At 35.9% G+C, this 19,927-nt stretch overlaps 1 protein-coding gene across 19 annotated transcripts in view; it reads right to left on the bottom strand.

Moving 5' to 3' along the window:
* The window catches only part of CCDC91 (coiled-coil domain containing 91), a 410,464-nt gene that overhangs the window by 32,854 nt on the left and 357,683 nt on the right, over window positions 1-19,927 (bottom strand). For 9 of the 19 annotated variants that reach the window (XM_049694207.1, XM_049694217.1, XM_049694209.1 and 6 more), the window contains one exon: window positions 1,018-2,125. The exons of 6 other annotated variants lie outside the window; for them this stretch is intronic. In XM_049694207.1, the coding sequence (XP_049550164.1) occupies window positions 2,015-2,125 (111 nt within the window). In that variant the 3' untranslated portion in view covers window positions 1,018-2,014. Of the gene's footprint in view, window positions 1-1,017; window positions 2,126-2,915; window positions 2,949-5,063; window positions 5,345-19,927 lie in introns of those variants that run through there. 4 more of the 19 variants (XR_007470043.1, XR_007470044.1, XM_049694219.1 and 1 more) reach the window with 3 other exon arrangements.

Below are 19,927 nucleotides of genomic sequence, written 5' to 3'. Positions count from 1 at the left end.
TTCAGAATGGTGCCTTATTCACCTAAACATAAAGGTAGAAAATGCTATATCAAGAAAGTTAAGGAAACCATACAATAGGAGGGGAAAGTTTTAGATACAAAACATTTGACTACTTTGACACTTTGGGCTCACATTTCAGGGAAAAACTCTTATCTTTGGGCACAGCACAATGCTTAATCATCTAATTCTCTTAGGGAATGCTACCTGAGATGGTTTATGTCCTTGTGATAACCAGGACAAAAAGAGAACACAGTTCTAAATGTGGAAATCTATAACTTGAACATCACCAAAATAGATTATTAGCTAATTCAGTATGTATCAAATAGTTTTATGTTCAGATGATTATTCTCAGTTATCTTTAAGGATAACTCCATGGGAAAAAAGTATTTTAGCAATATAAGAATTTATTATTGTGCATGGTGGGTGTTCCTCAAATATTCACAGACTGATCAGTGTCAATCTGTTCCAAATTACTTCAGACCACAATTACTCTATGTCAATAGCATAGACTAATGTAACCCCAAATGAAAGAAGAAAAAATCATTCTGTGCTGGTAGGGGTAGAAAGAGAAGTGTTGATTATTATCTACTCTTGATATTTCTACAGCTTTCTGGATCTTAGTTTCAGTGACCTGTTATGCTTCATTTTCATCTAAATCATATCTGAGTAACGTGTAAAATATCCTATTATTTAAAATTTGATGACCAAGAGTCAACTGATTTTAAATGTGACCATAACATTATGTTATTGGCTTGTTCCTGAATTAAAAGCCCTTTTCCCCCTTTTAAACTATGCTGCATTTCAAGTCAGTGGCCTGCTTGCTTTAATTTCTTATTTAAATTTGTAAGAGGAACCTAAGTAGTCATTAACATTTAAAGATTCTTGATAAATATTATTATAATATTTAGGGGAAGGTATAAATTAAAAACATCATCATCCATGGGTGTAGAAGTTTGAGTAAGAAAAAACTTTTTTAAATAATTTTTTAAAAAGTATTAAAAAATAATAATAACCAAATAAGATTTGAAGCTCTTTTTTATTACACTGAGAAATTCCCAGAAAAGTACAAAGCCTATGAAAGTAGGAGCATTTCAGAAAACAAGACAGAATATTTGCATACATTTGTAATGATATTTTAGTTTTGATGTTTGAAAAAAAAAAACAACTCATGATTTCACATTGAAGCACACTGCTCATGAATTAAGTACTTCTGAAGTACTGGGAAAGTATTTCACATCTCTTATATTTGAACCCGAATCCCTATAAATGGCTAAGTTATATTCTCTTTCTAGAGATTAAGTTCATGGTATGATTCATAAGAAAAATGATTTTATTGATTCATAGTGACTTTGAAGAAAAGAAATAAGAAATAAGCACATTACACACATATATTCCTTTAAATGGTACATCAGATCAAAGTTGAATTAATTTAATAATCTTTAGTGTTGTTAATTGTTACCAATGAAAATACATAGATCCCACTACAGAAAAGAGGTTTGGTAATATCAGAATGATTCTCTGTCATATCAGTGTTTTACATCTAAGTTACATAGATAAATAGGTGATGTTGAAAACCATGCTGTTTCTAGCCTCAAAATCAAATAAATGTATGATGACATCCTAGAATCTTATCAAGTCATTGTGAAACAATAAGTAAAAAATATTTAGTATTTTTGCCAAATACAATGTTAACAGGGCACCAGAGGCTATAAAGTTTACTTAGTTAACTTTTGGTAATCTGGTAATTTTCAATGGTTTTGGGGTCACATCATACTTTTTGTTGCTGTTACTACTACTGCTAATAAAATAATAGTAAATGTAAAGGAGAAAACAAAAGAAAATAAATTAGATCTCTTGTAGTTCTTCTAAATACTGTTTTGGTTTATCCTTGAAGTGGAAATCAATTTTCCAAGGTTTGGAAAGAAAACAAAAGCATCTTTATAATTCACAGCATGTATTTTAGAGGTCTAATGATTTATCCATTGCCAGTGTGGGTTAGGTTGTCACGTTCTCTTTATTCAATGTCAACTGGTTCCGTAGCTATTAAAGCACTTAACTGTTTCTGAGCACAAGAGAGGAACAGTTCCAAACTGGACAGGCTTCTTTGGCGGATGACTTGATCAAGCTGTTGATTTTTTTTAAAGAGAGAGAGAGAAAGAGAAAAAGAATATACTTAGTTGAGGGCTAAAGAATATTAAGCCCACTAGAGAAACCTTTTCAGATGATGATTTAGAAAATCAAATAGTGCTTTAAACTCAGAGACAGTGCAGTCACTATTTCTGGCCTATCATCTAAGCTGAGATGATAATCATTACAATTTTATAATTGATGTTGGTATTCAGTTATTGGAGAAATACCATAAATCTGATCAGAGTGGTTTCAGATAATATAAAATAGTATAAAAATACCAGTTCTTAATGAATATACAGACTAGACATCCACAAATATCATAAAAAATATAACAGATGCAAAAAACAGAAGAAAAACATGGTATAGAAAAACAGCATAATTACTCCATGCATAGAGTTTAACTGGGACAAAAGACAGGTGAGGATATAAACAATTTCCTGAAATTAGAGAAAGTTCTTGGGAAAGGTTTAAGAAACATGTGATATTGTTGAAACAAATTTGACTTGGTTTTCCCGTTGAGTTACAGATTTTTTATTAGGATTGTTTTAGTGTATCAATAACAAATACAGTGAACAAAACCATAGAGGCTTAGTAATAAAAGTCATATAACAAAGAACTTTCTGGATGGTAAGGATTATTGGATACATCAAAAAAGGGTTTCTAACTCTTCTGCCCTAAAAAATTGCTCATTGTGTAAAAATAACCAACGACAACACATTACCTACAGGTTATAGAATGGAGGAACTCAAAAGAAAGCCAAATAAATTCCATTTCATGATACACACCTGTCATATTTATGTAAAACTTGACTATTCCTCCTACATGCTCCCCCCAACATGAAAGAAAAAAGACAAATCCAAACAAGAATTCTCTATTAAATTACACATCCATAATCCACTGAATTCAAAATGACTGAAAAAATGAAAGATTAAAATTTTGAAGTATCCTAAGAATTAATTAAAAAACAATATATTATATTGAGCAAAATCCTCATGTAAAAAGATTGAAAACTACTAAGACTCCCTTCAATTCTAATATTTTGGGATTATAATGTACATAAAGAAGTAAGATTCCTGTTTATCCTTTTTTCACATGGGTTTTTTTTTTTTCTTCCTCTCTCAGATGATACCTTTAGGTGAGTATATACCTTCTGCTTACAAGTCTCTATCAAATAAGACAGTTCATTACAAGATAAACCCCAGGTAAGCAGAGAGTTGTCTGTCTTGCTGACTATCGTACCTCAGCATCTAGAAGAGGGTCTGGCCACATGTTCGACATTCAATAAATATTTGCTGAGATTGACTGAATCAATAAATACTTAACCTGAATAGAGCAAGGCAATCTACTAGGAAATGATAGATGCACTTTTAATTCTAAAAGTAAAAACATGCTTAACCTAATTTAAAAGCTATGTAGGAGACTAAAGTTGAAATTTTTAATGTTTCATTTTAATACACATAAAACAGATTGAAATCTAATTATTTGCGGTTTTATAAAATTATTTTGCACTTGGTCCAAATTCAAATAGTACAGAAGGGTATACCAACACCTTGGTCCGGTCCACTCCTAGTGGTTTCTGTCTACTTTGGGTGTTTTCAAGCATTTAAAGATAGGTTTTTAAAAAATATTCGGTCAAGATCTTGTAATTGTTAACTATGGCAGGGTTCACATAATCACTTTCTTCCACTGTCATTACTGGAAATTTTTCCTATTTCATTTTCAAGAAACTGCTTGACTGCATTCCATGATTTATTTAGCCACTTTCCCGTTGATAGACATGTAAGTTTATTCCAATTTTGTCTTGTTTATGAAGCAACAAGGAAATTTACAACCTGAGTGCACTCCCTTCAGAAGTTGTCCAAGGGTTTCTCTTGGACAGATTCTAATACATGGAATTTCTACATCATAAGATTTGCATATTTTATTTTATTTATTTTTTTAGATGCAAAAATAATAATGATATAATTGCGGTTGAACATATGTTAGTATGTTCACATGGGCGCTGTAGGAAGAATAGACTAGGAGAGGAGCAAGACAAAAAGCAGAGGTTCAATACACAAGGCCGTCAGTAAATATGGGAAGAATAAATGAAATTAATGAAAAAATATCTCACTAAGATAAAAAGTAAAATTTCTGACACTTCTAAGTAATTGACATAAAAATATTAGTCAATGGACTGATTAGACACATACTTCTCTCTTAGATGCCAAAGTATCTGTAATTCATTTTTACTGCCTGTGCAGTTGTTGTTTTCAGTGTTCCAGAATCCACGGAGTAATCCGCAACATTCTAGATGGGGAAAGCCAGCCTTTTGATTAGACAGACACCTAGCCAGTCACCCCTCTTCATCCATTCATGTCCAGTGCTTCTTTTAATTATTTATTTCATTTTTTTATTGAATGAAAGATTCTTTAAATTCTATAGTGCTTTATAATTTCAAAACTTCACACAGATGATTTCATATAATCCCTTTTTCAGTTCTACCCCTACACTGTCCCTCCCCCCTTCTCTCTCTCCACTGGTAACCACTATTTTGTTTTCTATATCTGTGAGTCTGCTTCTTTTTTGTTTTATTCACTAGTTTATTTTTTAGATTCCACATATAAGTGATATCATACAATATTTGTCTTTCATTGTCTGATTTATTTCATTTAGCATAATGCCCTCCAAGTCCATCCATGTTGTTGCAAATGGCAAAATTTAATTCATTTTTATGGCCGAGCAATATTCCATTGTGTGTGTGTGTATATATATAGATATATATCTATATCTATATATATACACACACATACCACATCTTCTTTATCCATCACCTGTTGATGGACACTTAGGTTGCTTCCATACCTTGGCAATTGTAAATAGTGCTGCAATGAACATTGGGGTACATGTATCTTTCTGAATTAGTGTTTTTGTTTTTTTGGTTATATACCCACCTGTGGAATTGCTGGGTCATATGGTAGTTCTATTTTTAGTTTTTTGAGAAACCTCCATATTGTTTTCCACAGCGGCTGCACCGACTTGCATTCCCACCAACAGTGTAGGAGGGGGTTCACTTTTCTCCACATCCTTGCCAACATTTTTAAGTTCTGTTCTTTCTGATGACAGCCATTCTGACAGGTGTGAGGTGATACCTCATTGTGGTTTCAATTTGCATTTCCCTGATGATTAGCGATGTCGAGCATCTTTTCATGTGCCTGTTGGCCATCTGCATTTCCTCTTTGGAAAAATGTCTATTCAGTTCTTCTGCCCATTTTTTAATTGGGTTGTCTGTAAGGACTTGCATATTTTAAACTGTGATAGTTATTACCAAATTGCTTTCCAGAGTGAGAGTACCAATTTATCAGTCCCATCTGTAGTGTATGGGAGGGCCAGTTTTCCCTGTTTTCTTTTTAAACAGTTGCATAGTTTTCCATTGTATATTTATAATTTTATATAATGGATTATTTTATTACTTATTTAAAAATTATTCTATTGATAGACATTTGAATTGTTCCTTATCTTTTGCTATTATAATCAATGCTGTAATGAACACCTATCAACACAGTCCTCTGTATACCTATGCTAGCATATCTTATAGAAACTGCTTGAGCCAAAAAATATGTCATCTGCAATGCTACTTCTGTCATAAATCAGGTTTCCACATATGTATGAATCTGTCTTCAGGCTCCCTACTCTAACTCCATAGACAATTCACCTATCCCTATGCAAATGCAAATATAATGCTGTCTTAATTATTACAACTGTATAATAAATGTTAATATATCACACATTACCTACCATATTACCAACCATACCATCAAATATTTCAGAAAAATATAAATTAATAAACACTTGTAATAAAATTGAATTTAAAAAGGAAACAATCAGACTACAGATAGTTCAATACCCTTTTTCTCATAAAATGCAAAAACCAAGCAAAATTTAAAAGTATATTATTTTGAGTTACATCAATAGGCAATATAACTTTTCTTTTTAAGGCCAAGGATATTATGCAATCAAAACTGAGGATAGGGCTTCCCTGGTGGTGCAGTGGTTAAGAATTCGCCTGCCAGTGCAGGGGACATGGGTTCAAGCCCTGGTCCAGGAGGATCCCACATGCCGCGGAGCAAGTAGGCCCGTGCACCACAACTACTGAGCCTGTGCTCTAGAGCCCGGGAGCCACAACTACTAAAGCTCGCGTGCCTAGAGTCCTTGCTCCGCAACAAGAGAAGCCATGGCAACCATGAGAAGCCATGGCAACCATGAGAAGCCATGAGAAGCCCGCACAACCGCAATGTAAAGTATCGCCCCCCCGCCCCGCTCCCTCCAAGGGGCGAAGAAACAAAGTCCCAATGCAGCCAAAAATAAATAATAAATTAATAAATAAATTTATTAAAAAACACACAACAGGATAGTTGTATTTGGAAGATGGAATCAGGATGAAATATGTTGATTCATTTTGGAGGTGGCTTCATGGGGGGTTGTTTTACTATTATGGTTCATAACATGCACATATATATATATATATATATATACACACACACATACATTAGATATAATAATTCAAAGTCTTTTAGAAGCCACACCCCAAACAATCAGGAATTCAATTAAAAACAAAATTGATTTAATATCTTAGAATTTATGAATGTTAGATAGAGGAGAAACTTCTCCTTTTGATAGCGTATAGCACAAACTCATAATTGCACAAACTAGCAATCAACCTGCGATTGTTGTTAAGTAACAATCCTCCGGGTTATGCATCAGAATGAATATCCTGTAATTTCTTAAAAAGCAAGGATATGTACAAGGACAAAAAAGTTTGAGAGATTTCAATTTAAACATACTAAGCACTCCCCTTGTCTTGTTTGTGTTAAAGGTCACCCTGGAACTAGAAACCGTAAGATGATGGATGTACTGACTTTGGGTTTAGGTAGCTAAACTTCACATCTTTCCCCATGCCTCCTCAGAACTGTCTGAAGGCAAGAATCCACTAAATAAACAGGAGTTCAACACTTTAAGGGGCAAGAAGGTGACTGATACTCTGTGAGGAAGAAGATAAACTGGGCCATTTCAGATCTAAGATTCCAATTTGGTGGGTGCTTTCTGGGCATGGTATGTAAGATCACGTCTATGAGGGGGACACTTGAGACCTTTCTCTTATAGTTCAGGGACAATTCCTCTCTCTGAAACAAGTGCATCAAACTGATGTTCTTGGCGACTTCCTGAATTTCAACAGTTTCAGTTTTATTAGGCATGACCTTATTATCCTTTATTGAGGCAAGAAGAATTTTGGCAAAATATTCTTTTTGCACCCTTGAAGAGTGGGACTTAGTTCTGGTTTTGTGGCTTTCATCTCAAAGTGAATCAAAGATTTGTATTCTGTGACTTCACGCTGACAATGTTATGTCCAGGGTAGCTGCAGCAAACACTGGCTGTAGGATTTACAATCTCTTCATAACAGTGTAGCTCTAACTGCTTTGTTTTCCCTTCTATTTACTGTTGCTTCAGGTGCTGTTCAGCTCTTTCAGATACCTGAAAAAAACCCCTGGAAATTCTGAGGCTTCTGAAACACACACCTGGGCTTTATAAATCTTTTTTTCCCTCTTTGTCATCTCTTCAGTTTGCTAGCATACTGCTGAAAACCATTTAAAAGCATACATACTACTTATTAAAAGTTAATACTGGGCTTCCCTGGTGGCGCAGTGGTTGAGAGTCCGCCTGCCGATGCAGGGGACACGGGTTCGTGCCCCGGTCCGGGAAGATCCCACATGCCGCGGAGCAGCTAGGCCCGTGAGCCATGGCTGCTGAGCCTGCGCATCTGGAGCCTGTGCTCCGCAACGGGGGAGGCCACAACCGCAAAAAAAAAAAAAAAAGTTAATATTAAGCTTAGGGGGTAAAAAGAAGACACGACTTTCCAATAATTTCCTGTATTAGATTTACCTTTCCATTAGTATTTCATGCCATAGTAAAAGAAAAACAAAGCATCTCTAGACCTTAGCTTTTATTTCCTATCACCAAAACACAATATGATGCATGGTGAACTCATACTGGTCAAGAGAGCAAAATTCAAATTCAGCTACAGAAAAAAAAAAAGGCTTATTTTAATGGGACTGTTAAGAACACTGTTTACATCCCAGAAAATCTGATACATTGTTTTTGAATATATATATGTATATAAAATATATGTATATATAATTAATATATATATTAAATATTAAATACACAGTACTAATTGTGATTTCAATATCTTCTGGGCTTTCACCAATAAGATATACCAGAAGATGTGAAAATATTAGGCCTACCTTTATCGCTGTTACTTTTCCAACCTGCCCTCCTACATATTTTAAACTTATGCTTAAAAAGAGATATCCAGCAAATCCACTGATAGAAAATTACTCATAAACATATGTTTTATGTTTAGTAATATGTTTAATGGATTCCATTTTCACATTCACTAACAAGCTCTTTTGTGGGCATTGAAGAAAGGTCAAGTATGATGATCCGGAACTGTGATTACTCAGGCGGATTTCCCAGTAGATGTAATACCATTGGGTAAGAAGGACTATTTACACCTTCTGATAAGAAGTGAAATAGTTCTTCAGTTTTTATTGCAACGCTGCCCTTTTAACAGTGCTGCTCGGGTATGAATGCCTTTATTTTTCTGACTTTATATGCATCCCCCACACATACACACATATCCACAAGCTGTTTCATTTACGTGCTTGAGATTGAGCCAATCCATTGATTGGTCAATCAGCTGACCAGTAACAAAGTTAAGACTGCCACTAGTAGTGCATTATTGCTCTGAGCCCCCAAAAAGTATACATATAGGACTTCCCTGGTGGTGCGGTGGTTAAGAATCCGCCTGCCAATGCAGGGGACACGGGTTCAAGCCCTGGTCTGGGAAGATCCCACATGCTGCGGAGCAGCTAAGCCCGTGAGCCACAACTACTGAGCCTGCGCTCTAGAGCCCGTGTGCCACAACTACTGTAGCCCATGCGCCTAGAGCCTGTGCTCCACCACAAGAGAAGCCACCACAATGAGAAGCCCGCACACGGCAAGGACGAGTAGCCCCCGCTCGCCACAACTAGAGAAAACCCTCACGCAGCAACGAAGACCAAACACAGCCAAAAATAAATAAACAAATTTATATATATAAAAAAAGTATACATATAGTGTGGTCTTGTCCTTAAGAAGTATATAATCTTTTTGAAGAGACATACACAATCATTAAAGAACAATTATGTGATGATATATACAGTAAAGACTGAGTCCAGTGGAAGGTCAGAATCGGGGAGAGATCATTGTGGGAGAATGTAGCAGAGAAAACGTCACAGAGGTCGAGCAAGATTTGAAGAGGACTGGAACAGAGTACCAAGAGTGTCTCCTTAAAGAGGAGCAAGATGTGGAAGAAATTCTAGGAAAGCAGATTAGCAGGAACAAAGACCGTTTAGTGACACTGAGAAAGGAGGTCTGAATTTAGTGGAGTTTAGGAGTACTCATATATTCTTTCATTCATTCATTTATTCAATATTTATTCAGTACCTACTATGTGCCAGGCACTGTTTCAGGCACTAGAGAAATACAGTGGTGAAGAAAACAATTCTCTGCTCTTATATACTTTACAGTTTACTTTAGTTTATATTTTAGTTTGAGGAGACAAATTAATATTCTTCAGGTAGAGATCAGTATTATAAAAAATTAACAAAGTAGGGTAAAGGATTTGACAGGGACAGAGGGGACATCTTTTGGGTGGGATGATTAGAGAAAACCAACCATGCAAAAGCATCAGGAAAGAAAGTTACAAGGCAGATGAAACCGCAGGAGGAAAGTCCAAAATGTGGGCTCAGACTTGGCTTGAATGAGGCCTGGCAATAAATAAAGAAGACAGGAGCAAAATGAGCAAGGTGAGGGGAGGACTGGTAGGAGAGAAGATCAGAGAAGTAGACAGTGGCCAGAGCGGGAAGGGCGCTATAGGTCATCGGAAGACTCTGGAGAGTTTTGAGCAAGGGTGTGACCATATTCTATGTCTGAAAAATATCACACTTGTAGGGAGTTCTCTGGTGGCCTCGTGGCTAGGACTCGGCGCTCTCACCGCCACGGCCTGGGTTCAATCCCTGGTTGGGGCACTGAGACCCTGCAAGCCGTGCAGCACGGCCACAACAACAACGATGACAATCACACTTGTACTGGGGACAAGAGATTGTTGGGGGGCAAGAGCAGAAGAAGAAAACCCAGTTAGGAGACTTTCGGTCTGGGGAAAATATAAAGTTAATCAGACTGTTGGCAGGAGAGGCTTAAGCAGCAGGTCAGGTTTAAAATATATTTTTAGATAGGACCAACTTGAGTTGCTGATGGATTAGAAGTATGGATGAAAGGAAAAGAGAAGTAGAAGGTGATTCTTAGAATGATGGTGCCATTTGAGTTATGATGAACTGGAGGGAATTTTGGAAATGCAGGATAAAAAAGGTTTCTTTTATACTTTTATATAGCTTTTGTGCTAATAATAAGCATTGTGAATTGCCAAAATGGCTAGAGCATCGGTAACGTTTCTCAAGCTTTTAAACCTTGGAATTGTGTGTGTGTGTGTAAAGCATTCTTTGGAAAATACACCACAACTCAATTTTTCTTGAGAACTCCCCTAGACTAAAAACAGACTGTATATATAGGGAGAATATTATACTGGTTCAGTTTCCCCTTAATAAATAATCATGGAATTTTACTGGTAAGAGATTTTGAGACTGCTTAGTCTAACATCTACATTTTACAGCTGTGGAAAACTGATACACTGTTAACAGACCAATTTCACAAACCTAATATGTCCTCCTACACATAAAAAATATACTTCTTCAAAATACATTTAAAAGTATTAGCCTGAGTTTATCTTTGCTTAATAAACCCTACTATGTATCAAGCAGATTCTGTGCCCTCACAATTTGACAATGGACATTTGACAATGGACAGATAGGATTCACCCCTAGAGTACCAGCACTATGACCAGAAAGGTGCTGACAACCATTCTGGGTGAGATGATGTAACTATCCTTTCTCTCAATGTAGCCATGAAGGAAGTAGATTATGAATCAATTTTAGAACGTAATATGCATACATACTCATAATGGGCTGGTTCGTTTTATGAACAAACAATAAGGACTCACAGACTTGAAGATGATTGTTATTCTTGAGTGGTGATTCTTTTTATTGTGACAGCTAAACATTTTTGCTTTAAATACCACCATCTTTACCTTTATCCTGTATCCTCAAATTCTGCATTTCAGCCTAAGAAAATTTAGACTTATCTGTAATATTACTGTAGCATTAATGGAAGTTCTATAGTATCTGTCTTATTACGGGTATACCAACCATAAAGAGTTTCTCTTTTAAAATAGTCTTTATATTTTCAGATAAGTAATAAATACTCTTTTCTTTATATTTGCAGAGAAGTAAATCTGACTGCAAGAGGGATATATTGTATATAAAGCTGAAGCTGAGATAGAACATCCCCTCTCTGGGAATATAACTATGTCATTATTGTAAATCATGCTGGAAGAGACTTTGAACCAACTTGAGGATAATAGTGATATAAATACATGTTTAGAATGACTCTAACTCTAAAAGATTCAATATGATCAGGAGACTGATTTGAACTAAGGCAGTGCCAGTTGCCTGGACCTGAACTTCTGAAAATGTAGACCTGACCTCTTTACCAAAACATTCACAGGCCATCACGTCCCATGAAGACTCTCACTCCGGAGTTCACATCTCCTACTCTCTTTGAGAAACTTTTTCAACTTTGAAATATATTTCAAGTCTATCTATTTAGTTAAAAAATATCAACATATAAATTAGTTGTGTAACTTTCCACCAAGCACAAGATGAATTACAGATGCTCTTTCAGAGTAAATGGAAAACGGGTATAAAGAGTCTTAAACCCCATTGGCCACAACTAAAGAACTGTGAGTTTTGCTTTGTTTTGTTTTTGTTTTAAGATGTCTTAGGGTAAGTCAATTCTCTGTTTTTGAATCATCTAAAATAAGTTGTACATATTTGGGCAGTTCTGCCTTTTTATCCCAAACTACCATAGAATCCACTGGGAAATGGGAATACTCATTTTTGCTCTTCACTAAATCATCTGGGCAGCATAAACCAATATGTATTCCAGACCTTAATGTGCAGGCATACCACCTTGGAATACAATCTTATTCGATCTTATAAGTTAAGCAACAGCAGTTGGCCAGAAAAGGATGCACTGTGGTAGTGAGTGAATGTAGACACTAGACTTTCTAGTATAAACTTCCATATGTGAGGTTTAATAAATTTGAAAAGAATATAATTCTGGTAACAACTGCTTTACTCCGAATTCAGACAATTTCCAAAACATTTTTAAAAACCACAGATTTAGGAAAATTTTAGAACGAAAGAAAAGGTAACTAAAATTGTATAGTAGAATAGTAATTGTACAGTAATCCCATCTTAGGGCTCTGATCCATAAGGTTGTATTTACCTATTAATAAGTTCCATATCCTACTTTCTAGAGTTCAATGGCAAGAATTTATCTCAAATAAAAAATGGATTGATTCTGGCAAGACAGACTAACTGATTTTAATATGACATTCCACATAAAGTTTTTAATAAAATTTGTTACATGCTCCCAAACCATGAATAGCCTTGTTCTACATTTTTTTAAGACCTTGGTTAGTGCAAATATTGCAATCTGTAGGATGGCCTTTTGTAAATTAAATAACATAAAAATCCCAAACAAATATTGTTAAGTAACAAATTGTTCAAGTACAACAAACACAAACTCTTGTATTTTCATCAAGTTTTAAAGATTTTAGCAATTCTTTTGTGTCAACCCAAGGAACAATATCTGCCAATTACTCTCTGTAGGGCTCTTCTGTTTTGATTTTCAGCAATTTAAATTTCACCTTATTTTGAAGTAGGAGAAAGAATTACATGACCTCTTGGGTTCTTGTCTTCCTGTGCTATCTTAAAATTCTCAGATAACTGATATATTTTGCCTTTTTATACTTCAATGTACAAAAGCATGCAAAGAACTGTACACAAGGCTTATTTCTGAGCTCTCTGCACACATATATTGAAGTTGATTTACAGGGCAAAATTAACAGTCCTGGATGGAGTCTGATCTTCTCTTGTTTTGAGAACAGTGTTACTATTATTACCTGCTATGCACAGGTGAATCTACTTATTGTGTTGTATTAGTTACCAATTACTGTGTAACAAATCAACCCAAACCTAGTGGTTTAAAACAAAAAACAACAAATATTTATGGTCTCCCCATTTTTGTGGGTCAGGAAACTGGGTGCAGCCTGAGCGCCTCTCACACGTGGTCTCTACTGAGGGGTTACGATGAAGCTGTGGCTGGGTTGCAGTCAGCTCAAAGTCCAGCAGGGGAAGAAGCTGCTTCCAAGCTCACCGAGCGGCTGCTGACAGGCCTCAAAACAACCACTTCCAACAGAGCTCATGTGAGCTTCTCCACAAGGGTGCCTAATAACACGATAGCTGACTCTCCCAAAGCAAGCAACCGAGAGAGAATGAGAGCACGCCAAGAGAGCAAGACAGCGCCCAAGATAGAGGCCATGATCTTCCCAAAAGCCAACTTTGCTTCGTCCAGCCCAGGCTCAAGGTAAGGAAATTACATAAGTGCGGGGCATCACTGGAAAACCTCTACTGTGCATTATCTCATCTTTATTCTCCTGAAACTCTGAATGAGGCCACTAAGGCTTAGAGATGTTATGACTTGCCCAAGTGGCAGGGCCAGGATTCAAATCCAGCTGTGTATCACACTAAGCTATTCTCTAAACCACAATAGTACAGTGCCTTCTCAGATAAGAACTTCAGGTACGGCTGGGGGCTTTGGCACAGTATCTGTTTTGCTATAAATATGTAGGGGTTTATTGCATTGTGTACACTTGTGCAGAAACTTGTCAAGATGCCAAAATCCCTCTAGATATCGTCTTTAAAACATGTAATTATCTTCTCTTCCTAAAAGGTAGGTCCAGGAAGGTTTCTGTTGTATTAACATACAAATGCTTCCCTGAAAATGCAACAGAAGCATTTAAAGAAAAACTGGCACATCAAATACATCACACATGCCTTAAAGAATCTGTAAACCTCAGTGGCTGTATATAAAAACAATTGATTACTTCTTTCTAGGTCCATAACGAAAGAAAGGGGAAATGTTCATAAAGGCACTGTGTAGGACAGACCTCACCTTGGGGTACCTCTGAGGCTTTGAGAATCTGTGCTTATCTTCGTTTCCACTACTGAGAGAAGGGGCTATGTGCCCAAGGGTGTGCTGCTCTGCAGCTGGGATGCACACCTGATTCCCATTAGGAAATCCTCAGTATTCAAAATAGAACCAATGGAACAAAGAAACATTTAATCAAATGGAAGTTAGTGAGAATGGACTTTTTTCCTCTCATTTTAAATAGGGCTGCTCTTCTTCGTCATTCAGGATTTTACAGTGTGTACTTGATCACTGAAGCCTGGAAAAAACACAACACCATCTGTCTGGCACATTTTAAACAGATTTATCCTACTGAGTGAACCAAGTGGGAAAGCACCTGTCAGTCCTCCTAAAATCCCAGCTGGATTGAGAAATGTAGGAAAACCCTAACCTTCCTCCTTGTAAGCAAGTAAAGGAGGTTTGGTTTAAATTAAGAAAGCTAAATTTGGATATTATTGCCTAAAAATGGTAATAGCACCTGCTCAAAGAGAAGATGCTGAAGAAATTTAACACTGGACACCTTCCAAACAGAAGATATGAGAAGTCAGGGATTATGGCAAAGCTTGAGAGTTCTTTCTCCAATATCCACTCTTCTTTCTTACCAATAAAATTACAGTTTAGTCCTAGGCAAAATGGGAACATCCTCCAGGTATCATTCCCTTATTGCTGCCAGGGGTAGCTAAAGAGACGTGAGTGCAAGTTGTTGGGGAGGAACTCCAAAACAGCTCCTTAAAAGTGGGACAGATGCCTGTCCCGAATTTTTTTTCCCTTTTTGGTTCTTGCATCTTTCCTTTTTCCTCTGTCACAAATGTGTTTACTGGAGCTCCAGCTGCCATTCTATAGCGCTAATCATGTAGGCCAGTGCTACAGATTAAAAAAGTACAAAGTCAGAAGGATCCTGAATCTTTTATGATTTTGCTAAGCTTCCGTAGCTTTAAACTGCTTACCTCTGGACTTGCTTATGCCATTGTTATTTCTAGTTTCTGTTACTAGGAGGCAAATATAAATCCCAGTGCTAAAGGTACCAAGTTTACACTGTATGTGTCTACTAGTATAATAGAAACAAAAATTTACTTGAGGCTCAAAATGTTGTCCGTGAGACTGAAATTTCCACTGAATTGGAAATTTTAATTTGGGCACTGAAAAACAACTAATAGAATAAAATATCCTGTAATGGCTTAAGAGTATATGAATGATAAAAAATAAAAATAAAATAATCATAATGATCACGTTATGCCCATCACCTGAACATATATGTATGCAAGTTGCATTGGCAAGTGCCTCTTTTATTTTTTTCCCTGTTCTCTGCTAGAGTATTTCATCCACAAACTAGAAGAGTGAAAAACACCTAAAAATGTTAAAAAAAGAACATAAAGGGGATGGATTTAAAACTACAGCAGTGAAATTTTCCCTAGGCAAGCAAGTTAACTTATAATATCTGGAAAGAAACATAAAGTTCCTAATCAATTTAAAAATTATGAATATTATGGATAAAATATGATAGTTTTGTCCCCAGGAAATTCCAAGCAATTTTAACTTTGGTAAGTGGACAGGACATTGTGGCATAAATATAAATATATATTTATATTGACTCTCTATCAGCTTCACACTCATTATTTGGTGTTCATTTTCCATTCACCATGAAATTTAATAATACATATATTTTAAGTTGTCACAAACCACTTCTGGAACAAAAACGTATTTAACAAATACTTCAAGACAGAGTGAGTAGAACCAAAGACATTCTGATCTCAACTATACAGTTAGGGAACTCAATAAAATAACAGCACTAACAGCTAACACCAAAAGTGAACTTTTTATGTGCCAAGTAATGTAAGCACTCTACATGGGGTAACTCATTTAGTTCTCATAATAATCCTATGTGAAGTAGGGACTATTTTAATCTCCATTTTACAGATGAACAAAATGTGGCCAAGAAAGGTTAAAGTACTTGCCCAAGTTTATGAATCTAATAAACAGCAAAGCTCAGTTTTAATCCAGGAAATCTGATTCAAAACCACACACTCCTAATCATATACTATCCTTCTCTCACTAAGATGAAAAGTATACCTATGCTATGTTACAATGTTAAAGTTAAAAGGCTTTCCCATAAAATAGGACAATCCAGTAATGATTGCAAGTAATGATTGTATATCATTTGATATACAAATGAAAACAAGAAAAGACCAAGAATCTTCTCTTCCTTCCTTTAAAAATCTGTAGGGAATTTGCAAAGCAGAATTGGTGGAATTTTGGGAAGAAATTTCATAAACTGATGGTATATAGCCCAGAGGCATTTGTAAGGCTGGTATAAAAGGTATTATATGACTTCTGTTTCTATTTCAATCATTTACTTTTCTTGTCAACTAAGTAACAATGATCTTCTGTATTTGCTTTTTTATACATACAAAATAAGCAAATGATTGTAAACTAGAATTCCTAAATAACCATCTCAATTAATAAAAATTCTCATCACCTATATTTATATTTATATATTTACATTTACAGGTGAGAAAGGTTCAGAAAAATATCTGGCAAAGTTAACTTAAGTGTAACCCATCTTCACCAAGCATTACAAATGCACTGGAACTGGGAAGTAAGATTAATGAAGGTGGGGGGATAATTTTATTAAAAAAAAGTTATCCATAAGTGAACACTGCATTTGAGATACTCCTGAAATACCATATAAAGTAGCAACACAGTCCCAAGACATCTGTTCTTTCTCCACTACAGTGTACAGTCTGAGGATCCACTTAATTAAGGCAATCCAGCCAATACACTGAAACTCCTTCTTCTTGTGTTTTAATGTAAACAAATGACATTATGCAAGGGAACAGAAGGATCAAGTAATCTAAATGGTGTGTGGTAAAACAAATGCAGACTATTATCATATAGAAATTCCATGGGTATGACCTATCCAAATGACTTATCACCTCATTTACTACATAGGTATCACTATGCTTGGATGAAAAATGATAGTTTTGCTGATGTATGCCCAGATTTCTCTAAATAAAAGACACGATGGAGTTTAAAGTCTTTAGGAAATGCCAATATAGTGACTCTGAATATAACCATATATATTAAAAATCTGTTAAATGTTAAGTATGATAAACTAAAAATCTAGTCATATTCTCTGAACAGAGGTTGGTTCTGTCTATTTTTCTTTGAAACTTTAGCAGTCAAAAGCTATATGGAATCAGAGGAAAGAAGCCGAGGGAATACTTCCTAACTTATTCTATGAGGCAAGCATTACCCTAATACCAAAGCCAAAGACATGAAGAGAAAACTACAGACATCTCTCATGAACGCAGATGAAAAAATCCTCGACAAAATATTAGCAAATCAACCCCAAAAAGTATCAAAAGAATTATATACAATGACCAAATGGGCTTTATCCCAAGTATGCAAGGCTAGTTCAACATTCAAAAATTAATTATGGGGGCTTCCCTGGTGGCGCAGTGGTTGAGAATCTGCCTGCCAATGCAGGGGACATGGGTTCGAGCCCTGGTCTGGGAAGATCCCACATGCCGTGGAGCAACTGGGCCCGTGAGCCACAATTACTGAGCCTGCGCGTCTGGAGCCTGTGCTCCGCAACAAGAGAGGCCGCGATAGTGAGAGGCCCGCGCACCGCGATGAAGAGTGGCCCCCGCTTGCCACAACTAGAGAAAGCCCTCGCACGGAAACGAAGACCCAACACAGCCATAAATAAATAAATAAAGCAAACTGTCAACAAGTAAAAATAAATAAACACTATAAAAAGAATTAATTATGTAATCATCACATCAACAAGCTAAATAAGAAAAATCACATGATCATATCCATAGATACAGAAAATTGTGTGACAAAATCCAACACATACTTATGATAAAAACTCTCAGTAGACTAGGAAGGGTGGGAACTTTCTCAACTTAAAAGAGACTATCTACAAAAACCCTTGAGCTAACATCATAGTTTAGGTGGTAAACTCAAAGCTTTCCCACTAAGATCAGGTACAAGGCAAGGATGTGCCCTCTTAGCCACTCCTTTCATTATCATACTAGAAGTCCTTGCTAATGCAGTAAGACAAGAAAAGGAAATAAAAGGTATACAGATTTGAAAGGAAGATATGAAACTGTCTTTGTTTTATGATAAAGATGGCATGATTGACTCTGTAGAAAATCTTACAGAATTGACAAAAATTCTCAGAACTAGTGAGCAATTATTGCAAGTTTGCAGGATACAAGGTTGATATACAAAAGTCAATTTCTTTCCTATATAATATATATAATTATATAATAACTATATATTATACTTATAATGTAATGTAATAATTATATTATTATATAATATAATAATGAACAAGTGGAATTTTAAATTAAACACACAATGAAATACTTAGGTATAGATGTTAACCAATATGTACAAGACCAATATGAGGATGACTATAAAACTGATGGATAAAAATCAAAGAACTAAATAGGATAGATACTGCATGTTCATGGATAAGCCCAATATTGTCAAGATGTCAGTTCTTTCTAACCCACTCTGTAGATTCAATGCAATCCCAATCAAAATCCCAGCAAGTTATTTTGTGAATGTCAGTAAACTGATTCTAAAGTTTATATGGAGACGCAAAAGACCCAAGAGAGCCAACTCAATACTGAAGGAGAAGAACAACATTGGAGGACTGATGCTACCAGACTTCAAGACTTACTATAAAGCTACAGTAATCAAGACAGTGTGGTACTGATGAAAGAATAGACAAATAGATCAATGAACAGAATAGAGAGTACAGAAATAGACCCCCATAAATATATCAACTGATCTCTGACAAATGAGCAAAGACAATACAATTGAAAAAAGATTGTCTTTTCAACAAATGCTGCTGGAAAAACTGGACATCAAAGGGCAAAAAAAAAAAAAAAAAAAAAATCTAGATACAGATCTTATACCCTTCACAAAACTTAACTCAAAATGGATCACAGACCTAAAAGTATATTGCAAAACTATGAAACTCCAAGGTGACAACATAGGAGAAAAACTAAATGACCTTGGGTATGGTGATGACTTTTTATAAACAATAATGAAGACACAATCCATGTAATAATTGATAAGCCATAATTCATTAAAATTAATGATTTCTGTCCTGTGAAAGACAGTATCAAGAGGATGAGAAGACAAGTCACAGACTGGGAGAAAATATTTCAAAAGACATATCTGACAAAAGCCTATAATTCAAATATACAATGAATTCTTAAAAATCAACAATAAGGGGGCTTCCCTGGCGGCACAGTGGTTGAGAATCTGCCTGCCAATGCAGCGGACACGGATTCGAGCCCTGGTCTGGGAAGATCCCACATGCCGTGGAGCAACTAGGCCCGTGAGCCACAACTACTGAGCCTGCGCGTCTGGAGCTTGTGCTCCGCAACAAGAGAGGCCGCAACAGTGAGAGGCCCGCGCACCGCGATGAAGAGTGGCCCCTGCTCGCCACAACTAGAGAAAGCCCTTGCACAGAAACGAAGACCCAACACAGCCAAAAATAAATAAATAAAATTTAAAAAAATCAACAATAAGAAAATAACCTGATTAA

The sequence above is a fragment of the Orcinus orca genome, chromosome 11 (genome assembly GCF_937001465.1).
Source record: "Orcinus orca chromosome 11, mOrcOrc1.1, whole genome shotgun sequence".
NCBI lineage: Eukaryota > Metazoa > Chordata > Mammalia > Artiodactyla > Delphinidae > Orcinus > Orcinus orca.
The sequence above is the reverse complement of the archived record's forward strand: the minus strand, read 5'-3'. Positions and strand labels throughout refer to the sequence as shown.